The 9,271-nt window shown below is 40.0% G+C and overlaps 1 protein-coding gene across 1 annotated transcript; it reads right to left on the bottom strand.

Moving 5' to 3' along the window:
- Positions 1-560: 560 nt before the first annotated feature.
- Positions 561-8,396, bottom strand: TIPRL (TOR signaling pathway regulator). Its single transcript, XM_081197746.1, has 7 exons — positions 8,125-8,396; positions 7,440-7,619; positions 6,792-6,891; positions 6,540-6,671; positions 5,572-5,667; positions 3,875-3,937; positions 561-3,439 (listed from the first exon to the last, which is right to left on the bottom strand). Exons 1-7 carry the CDS (start codon positions 8,223-8,225, stop codon positions 3,305-3,307), a joined length of 807 nt encoding a protein of 268 aa, XP_081053872.1. The 5' UTR covers positions 8,226-8,396; the 3' UTR covers positions 561-3,304.
- Between the last annotated feature and the right edge of the window lie 875 nt (positions 8,397-9,271).

Below are 9,271 nucleotides of genomic sequence, written 5' to 3'. Positions count from 1 at the left end.
TAATTGTGCAGTTACTCATTTTAAAATGTTCATGTTAGATGCCAATATGCATTGCCTAATGCTAAACAAGATGTGACTAAATGTAAAGATCCACAGCTGCTCATCTGCTCCTTTCACTGAAGGATGACAGTGCCATCTTCTGTCTTCTAGATGTACAGCACTAGGGTATAGTATGCAAAATAACACATGGGGGAGAAAACAGGGTGTTTAAGTGGTATCCCAGTTTTAACCCAGGCATATAAACGGTCAATACATTCCCTTCCACATATGATCTTGTAATAGCTGGCCATCGAGGTAGTTAACAGAATACAATCCCACTTGTAGAATTTATGGACGCCATAAGGGAGGTGGAAGTGAGCCTGTGACCCTAAAGATGTTGCTACCAGGACTCCCACCAGCCCTGATCCTTGGCCACAGTGGCTAGGGCTGATGGGAACTGGAGTCCAATTGAACAGCTGAACCAGTTTCCCCTTCCTACAACAGAGCTTTGGATCAATCTAATGTTATTACCAGGCTACTTAAGGAAAATATTTCTTTCTCACAGTAAAGACAACTGGAAGTTGAGAGATTAAAATGTGGCGTACATTTTTATTTAGCAACAGCTGGTTATAGTACAAACCATCACTTATTTGGCTGACTAAACGACAATATGAGAGGCCTTTGTGTGTGAAAATCTTAAAACTGCTTCTGCACAAATCCCACTGAAATGAAAGGGCAATTTCCCTCCATTTCAATAGGACTTGTGCTAAAGATACTGAGGGTATCTTTAGCACAAGAGACTTGCTTGTCCTTCCTTTGTCCTTCAACTTTCTGTATCTTTTTTCACCCAGGTTCCTTCCCCAGGTCAAGCAATCATCATCTTTGTTCTGTTTATTATATGACTGGTAATAATGAAATAAGAGAAAGGTAGCCACAACAAAATTAACAGTATGAGCAACTGAGAGATTCCTAAGAATTACAGAATGAGCTGACCATCTGCATAAATTGTGGTGTCGACACATGCATGTTATTTACAGGTTATACATACTCAATTCTTTAGAAGAATCGCTTTGCAGTGCAAACTGCATCACTGAGTGATTTGCATGAAGTCAAGGTCTTCCATATGCAGGTATGTTCAGTGGTGACCTTTTTACCATTGATCCTTTGGTATCCACCTTTAAAACTCAGCATTCCGATCCTATGTGTGTTTACTCAGAAATAAGTCCTACAATGTTCAAGGGAACTCCTATTAAACATGCATAGCATTTGACTGCTTTGAAACTCCAAAGCAGATAGGTTTTAGAAGTGGGGGAAAGTGTAATAGAAAAAGAAATTCTTGCTCACTACTGAAAAATGAATTGGTGGCACAGAAAAACAAGCAAGCCTGAAACAGTTACCCAGACTCTTCACCATCATGTGAAACCGATAAAATACTGTCATGGCAGCAGAAATGCATATGCTATTAGCAGGATATCTCTAAACTTCCACTGCCATTGGAGGGGTGGAAATCCCAACTTAAGTTTTCCTTTGGAGGGGTGGGAAAACACACAACACACTTCCCCCATCTCCTGCAAGCAGTACAATTAATCTCTTTTCTTATTAGAAAAAAACAACAGGACCAGAACAAAACACATGAAACACAGGTTTTCATCCAAAATATGTAGCTCATTAGAAAGGCAGGAAAAGGGCTTGGAAGCAGAGCAGAGTACTCTCAGAACACAAATATGAATATCTTTGTAATTGTTTTAAGTTAAAATATCAATAACTTAAAATTACAAGTTAAACATATTTGAAGTAGACTACTACGAAGTAAATAACTGACACCATATAAAGGAATCTTATGAATTTACATATTCTGGCAATGCAATCAATATTAACTCCCAGGATTATAATTTTTTAATGGGAGGTAACATTCACCAAGAATATGGTACTGTGCAATCCATTTCAACGATTACTCCCTATTAAAAATGCCTAGCTTGCTTAAGAACCAACTCCATCAAAACAGTTAGAAAGCAACCTACCGTGAAACACTACTGGACCAAACTGATTATGCAACTCTTTGACTTGGATCCAAAGATATCTTTCACAAATGGAAAAGGGACTTCTGCATGCACAGTGGAAGCCCTGTCCATTTTTTCCCAATTCCTCTGTTCCACTGCAATTTGAGGGACCCTCAGTCCTCGGGACTTGCTTTTGGAGGAATGTAGGGTGAGGAGCAAAGAAAGCCCCAATTTGCAAACCGAGTTCCACTTTGCCTCCAAACTTTTGCTAAATTGCTTTTCCAAGATCTATGAAATGGTCATTGTGTTGTACTTAATGATGTCTGTGAGAGTGGAACAGACTTTTGCTCACACAACAGGACTTCACATTCCCCTTCTCCTCGTTGTAGCCCCTCTAGCATCCTCAGCTTTCTCCAGAGGGTGAGATTTTGGAGGTATGCTTGGGTAGGAAAGTAAAATCTTGCTCCATGAGCAGTGTACAACACTCAGTGCTGCCCTTAGTTTCATTTAGAAGGCATCAGCCTAGTTCGCATACCAAATTAAACCATACTTTACACGTCGTTATTTCACCCATGAAATCACCCACCACTTCTGACTAAGCTACACCAACCATAAGTGGAAGCCAAGGTTTCTTCTTCGTTTACCACTCATGGTTTGGCAAGAATCAAATCACAAGCAAAGGGTCACATGTTCCAGCATGTCCAACCCAGGCTTGTTTCCTCCTCTGTGTGCCACAGACAGAAGCCAGGGAAAGCTCATTTATGCAAAACCAGTTTATTTTAAACTACGGTTTAATGTTGCATGTGAACCAGGCCAAATAGTGTTTCTCATGTATTTCTTATTTAAAGACAGACACCATGCAACTGATTAAAAGAGTAATACCATCCACTGAGATCCAAAAACTTACCAATGTGCTTTGTCCTAGGAATCTTATGAAACAAAGCCCTTGTATAACAAAGACTATGTTAAAACAAAGTTCTTAGTAGCTGTTCGAGCTTATGAATGAGTCTTGATTTTTCCTAAACCCACTAAACTTTCTTGAAATGCTGTAGGCTTCAAAAGAATTACTGGTGATTTGTGGGCTTATTCTCCAATGTCAGGTAACTCCAGTCCAGAACCAGTTCCAGGACACATTTGAAATAGACACAACGAAAACATTAGCAAAAGTTTGAAATTAGCTCCCCGCTCCTGCCCATCCACAGCTACAGAAATTTTAGTCAGACATCCAAATAGATCTGTATAAATCTTCAGTGACAACGACCGAGGCATTACATGGTCTCCAGAACAAGGTCTGTTTCAAGTCCACAAAATTACGGAGATCCCACTTAAGTGCCTTCTGGTGCTGCTTCAGATTCAGGATGCAAATTCTCAGGGAACTCCAACTTCTCACATATGTTCTCCTTGACAGGTAAATACTGAGCAACCTCATTAGGTTCCGTGAAAAGGGGTGGAGGAACATGCTTAAAACCAAAAGAGAAAGAATTATGCAGAACCCAGCCAAAGAGAAAACATATCTATACAGACTTAAAAGGGGCACTGTTGGAACTTAAATTAGAATTAGTTATTCATACTGTTTATATAACCTTTACACAGGTTAACACTACCAAATTTCTGCTTCAAAGCGAGTCTCTCTCCCATAAATGGGCAGCTTGAGAAAAATGTCCAGGTAGTGAAAAAGTGCATTACCCTGGAGACTAAAGCTCAGTAAAAAAACAACTATTAATAAAAAAGGTCTTACTACACGAAATAATTTTTAAATTTAATTTCCCTGGTAATAAAACCTTGTAGATGCTCATGAAAGGTAGCATCTGCCAGTGCCCTATCAAAAAGCAATTTGCATCAAGACGTTGCCAACACTGACAAGAGAAAGATGCTCATGCTTAAAATGTTAATACCTTTAAGCTTGATATTTTGCTTTCCCTCGAGGTGTATTCCCGTAACATGTAGTGTTTATCAGCCTAGTAAGAAAGAAAACAGCTGAAATGTAACTGCATAAAATAATATAAGATTCTACAGACAGACATGTTGGAAGGACTGGTCATGGGGAAGAGGTTAATTCCCGTCATGGGCACAAATCACTCCTTGTATGAGATAAGCCAACAGGTGCAGTGTCAGCCAAACCAGTTGCTATGGCAACTGCCCAGTGCCAACTATATAGGTGCCCAAGGTATATCAGTTCATTTGTCAGTCAGTGAGTCTGTACTTGACTCAGAGTCTGTATTGCATCTTGTATTGCTGGAACAACAGAAATATTTTGTATTTGTATAGATCTGTATCTGCAAAGCCTACAAGCTGTATGTATATATCAACGTCCAAAACTGTATTACAGAAGCTTTATCTTCCGTAGCAGTAAACTATTTTGGAGCTTAAGTTGCCTCTGTGTGGTGACTGGAACTGGGGGCACTACCACATCTCACATCAGATTCCCAGATTTACTTTCAATACATGTGAATTTAATACACAGAAATTAAATGTAAGTTGACAATGCAGACGGCTGGATGTGAGAACATGCTTTTCCCATTACCATTTAGACTAAACTAAAATAGAAATCTGTTGCATCAGACCTTAAATTGCTATCATTTTCAATGAAGGTGAGTTTCTGACATCATCCAATCTACAAATCTGAACAAGGAATGTACCAATTGTGTTTTTCACCAACAATATCCTTGAAGTAATGAATATTACCCAGGTTGTGTGGAATCTTAGCAAGACTAATTTGAAATAATACCTAAGCAATCTTTCCATATCATTTGTGAGTGACAGAATTATTTTGTCTAGTTTAACAGATACTGTTCCATTGCATGAATGAAACTTGACAGTTGAACTTGACATCTAGACTTGACAAATGTTAATTTGTATATTAATTTGCATTTATTGCAATGCGTATTTTTGTTTATTCATTTTGAATTTTTGTTTACTGGATTGTCTTTTAAGGTTGTCAACTGCTTTAGGATGGGTATGGAAAGCAGTATGTGTTTAAAAATGAACCTGAATAGTTTAGTTTAAAGGCATTTCTTCTTCAAGATTCCGTATCAGTACTTATGACTATGAATCCATAGGCACCTGCAGGATTTTTAGGGGGGAGGGAGAACACTGAAGGGGGAGAGAGCAACTTAGTTTCCCCCCCCAAAAAAAAGGGACTGTACATTTTGCTTCATATCACAAGATTTACAAATGCTAGGAACTTACTCTTTTTTAAAAAAAGAAAGCTAGGAAACCAGAGATTATGTTTACTCCAGGGCAACTGCCCCCCCCCCATGCCCTTGCATAAATCTACTAAGGGTGCACAGTTCTAAGGGGACAAAAATCATGTGCAGAGAAGTCTGTACTTAGTCTTCTTAAGACTCCAGGAACCTACTCAAACTAGATTGACAATTCCTAAGAAATAGGAAGCCATCTTCCTGCATCTATCATGATATCGCTAAAGAGCACTCTCTCTCTATATATATATTTATATCTTTTGTAATGGCTTTGGCTAGACAATATAAATAATAATAACAAACATACAAATCACAGCATATGGCGTTTCATTTCTAAATATTAACCATTTTATGGTCTTCAGAACAAAATAAGCATATTAGGATTTCCTTACCTCATGATAAATCCTTGTATCATTCATTCTGATAAGCACACCATCAACTCTCAGGAAAAACCTCAAGAGCACAAAGAAGCTTGAAGGCATTACCCTCTGTGAAAAACAGGAAAAATAATTTGCACTTGCACACATCTACAATATTTTGCTCTTAAAAGGTAAAGGTACCCCTGACCGTTAGGTACAGTCGCAGACAACTCTGGGGTTGCGGCACTCATCTCGCTCTAAAGGTCGAGAGAGCCGGCGTTTGTCCTAATAAAAACTTCAGTGTGTAGCTCTTTTTCCACCGTTCAACTAAAATACTTTCTTGTGGATATTTATCCTCTAAAAATGTAAATATTATGCAAGAGTAAAGCTTAACTAAAATGTCTGACCTGTACTCAGTTTTAATACAAAGTCTTACAAAAACAACAACATGCATACCAATCACAACTTTAGTGTTACAGAATATACATTGTTACAAAGTAATTATTATCAGAAACTCAGATTTAAATCTTCAGACGGCATCTCAGATTGCACAAAAATAATAAAGTGCCAACTACAAGTTAGTATCAAGTTAATATCAGTACAGAACTTCAACTGAATCTGAATAGGCTTTACAAGATCTTATCTTGTCCTTTTAATGGAACCTCATAAGCTAGATCCTTCCTGTCTCAAAGTCTTAAGCAAAGCAAAAGTTGGGGTGGAAACTGCATCCAGCCCATCATTACTGGTTATTTTTTATTATATTGCTTAATATCAAAATATGCTTTTAAGCAATTTACAAGTACTGTACACAAACCAATATAATACTGAGCTTCTGTTGGCTGGGCGGGGGGGGGGGACTAGCTGACATATTAAAGGAATATCTTTAACAGAGAGAAAGAAATGTAAGTTGGGGCACTACACCTTTTCATTTTTTCCTTCAGTCAAACTCTAAAGACATTTCCTACTGTAAGATATAACATGTACAAAGTGACCAAACTCACTATTTTTACACTCAGGCTTGAAACTCCATGATCATGAAGTTCATCTTCGAACAGAAGGATTTCCTCAAAGAACATAATCTGTTCCCTGGCTTTTAGTTTCTCTGTATCTATATGTTCTGTTGTAGGAGAGACCTGGAAGAGGCAAAATAATTTAAAAGTTATGGGGTTTTTTTTAAGAGTGCTCTTCAGAGATTGTTTAACTGCTTAGTACTACAAAGTACGCAGCCATTAAGAGCAGATTTAAGAACGTACCTTTAACTGTAACGTATCACCTAGAAGAGTTCCTTTGTAATCTGTTGTATAGGTCCAGTCATATGGTTTAACAACTTCCTTTGTGTGCTCAGGCTCAGACCTCAAGGGAAAAGATACACAACTATGTAGAATGTCAGTTTCAGAACCAAAGGATCTCTACAGATAGACCCGGTTTTTTATAGAGGCTATGGAAATGTCACCTGTATATTTGCAAATTCCTAGAGATGCTGAAGATTGACATAACATTATCAGCTGTACAATATCAGTTTTGTTTATTCTAGATCAGAAATCATAAAAAATTGCTCAAGTTTTTTGCTCAAAGTTGTCAGCTAGCACATCTGTATTAGCAGGCAGAAATGTCAGAAACCTATTTCATCATAACTAAAGTTGTGAACTCAAGAAGTAATAAGCATATTGTTAGTGGGTGGTTCCCTTACATCACGATCTCAAAAACGGTGACTCGAGGGAAAGAGAAAATGTACAATAACGTGTTATTTGTGTTAAGGGGGAAAGTGACAAGCATTAAGCATTTATCCAGGTTACATCTCACGTGGGTGACATAAAAAGTAAAAATCTAAGCTATTGCTCCAAAGTATCTGGACGTATTAATTTGTCATATTAGATTAGATTAATCTTATATCTTATTACCTGCTTTCTTGCCACTCCTCTGCACAGGCAACTTTAACCATACCTTGAGTGTTATTTACACATCTTAAGGCATCAGTTGCATTGAACTCTATTCCAAAGAGAGATTCATGTTGAATTCTTAAGACATTGTCTCCAAACATCATTTCTGGAACACAAGGCATGTGTAGTTCTTCAGCTATTCTGCATGGAAACAAAAAAGCTATGTCACTTTGGAAGCACTGAAGCACCACTTTAGCTAATGGGGCCTCCTGCTGCTGCCGGAGCCCAATTTCTGTACTTACCCTGAAGCAAAGTTCTTAACCTGAAGCACTATTTCTGGGTTAGCGGAGTGTGTAACCTGAAGCGTATGTAACCCGAGGTACCACTTGTAACTTGATTACTTAAAACAGCATGCCAGTTCAGAAACCTTAAAAGCATCCCCGCCCTCCTTGCAAAGCATTTGCTTTCTGCACACTTGGGCTCAGGTGGGATTTTTAGGAAAATGGAAAAGGCTGTCGGTCGGGGGGGGGGTCACTTTACGTTTCAGCCGCCCAGGGAGATTTCCGGGCTTGTTTTCATTGAAATCCCATCAATAAAAGCCGCCGGCCATCCGAATTGGCCCGCTGCAACCTGAAGGGCTCGGCCGACCCAGAAGCGAAGGCTCTGGCGACAGTGTTCCCTAGCGTCCCCGCCCCCCGCCTCGCACCTCTCGGACTCCGACGACTTGATGATGTGGGTCCGAGCGGCCGTCAGCTTCCACGGCCCGAAAGTGAAGTCTCTCCGGCTGCTCTTGAATACGGGCATCATGTTGGCGGCGATGGAAGTAGCATAGAGAGGGCGAAGCGGGAGAGGGAGAGACTTCCGGACACCCTTCCAGGAGGAAAGTCCCGAAAAGGAGCCGTCGGCTGAATTAGTAGCGGGGTCTATTGTTGCTTTTTTCCCCTCCCCCAAGCAGCCGCCACCGGAAACAGAAAGAACCCTGTTTCCGCTTCCGGGTTCATCACATGTGCTTTGCAAAGAGGCTGCAGTCTTTCGCTAGTAACATTTCCGGTTCTTGGTTGAAGTCGGTGCCGTCTCCCATGTGCGGGGCAAATGCATGTGAATCAGTGGGGAAACTCAAGCAAGGGGGCCCTTTGTCGACGAGGCGCTTGAAATAGTTGCGCCCCCTTTCCCCCAAATCCCATGCAAAGGGCAAAAGAGACTAAACAAGGATGAGAGGCTCGTTTGTTTTCTTCGCAGGGGTTACACCGGGTTGGTGGGTGCGGAGTTTCTGCCCTCTCCAAAGCCTCAGAGAAAGCAGAAATTAAACAGAAAGTGACATGCTTAAAGTGATGACCGTTCATTTTCTACCTGCTGTGTAGTTTTGAAATATCCCGGGAGTGTATGTAACCCATAGGTGCAATGTTTTGACAGAATCGTTGTGTCTACCCAAAAGATGCACAGGGTTTTGTTTTTTTTAAAAAAAAAAAGTAGTAGAGAGGCTCCCATGCCTTTAAAGGCTGTGTTGCAGGCACAACTTCAATTGGTGCAGTCTTCCCCTTATGGAGACATGGGGGTTGCATCTGTTGAATATCTGCTTTTTATGCAGCCCTGTAGCCACAGGAGGACCTGACTCCCTGGAGGAAATTCAAACGCACCTTGTCTGAATGTTTAGTTTTCATTTAACAACAAACCTAGCTCTTGCAAGATATAAACGCAGTCAGAATGATACCCAACTGAGCACTAAGAACTAAATTTGCTCTCACTATTCAGTAGTCTGGCCAATGAATGCACTAGGTCCTTATTTTTACGTTGTATAAATCATGTTGTTGGCATCTGTCGGTCTCTGGAGACAGTGGAAGAGTGCACCTTAG

This window comes from Podarcis bocagei (genome assembly GCF_964188305.1).
Source record: "Podarcis bocagei genome assembly, chromosome: 6".
NCBI lineage: Eukaryota > Metazoa > Chordata > Lepidosauria > Squamata > Lacertidae > Podarcis > Podarcis bocagei.
The sequence above is the reverse complement of the archived record's forward strand: the minus strand, read 5'-3'. Positions and strand labels throughout refer to the sequence as shown.

Coding starts and splice junctions, on each gene's coding strand:
- TIPRL (XM_081197746.1), bottom strand. CDS start 8,225: ATGATGCCCGTATTCAAGAGCAGCCGGAGAGACTTCACTTTCGGGCCG. Junction 5,668..6,539: donor CAAGCCTGAGTGTAAAAATA/GTGAGTTTGGTC, acceptor TGTTTTTCACAG/AGGGTAATGCCTTCAAGCTT. Junction 3,938..5,571: donor ATACAAGGATTTATCATGAG/GTAAGGAAATCC, acceptor CTTTCTTACTAG/GCTGATAAACACTACATGTT.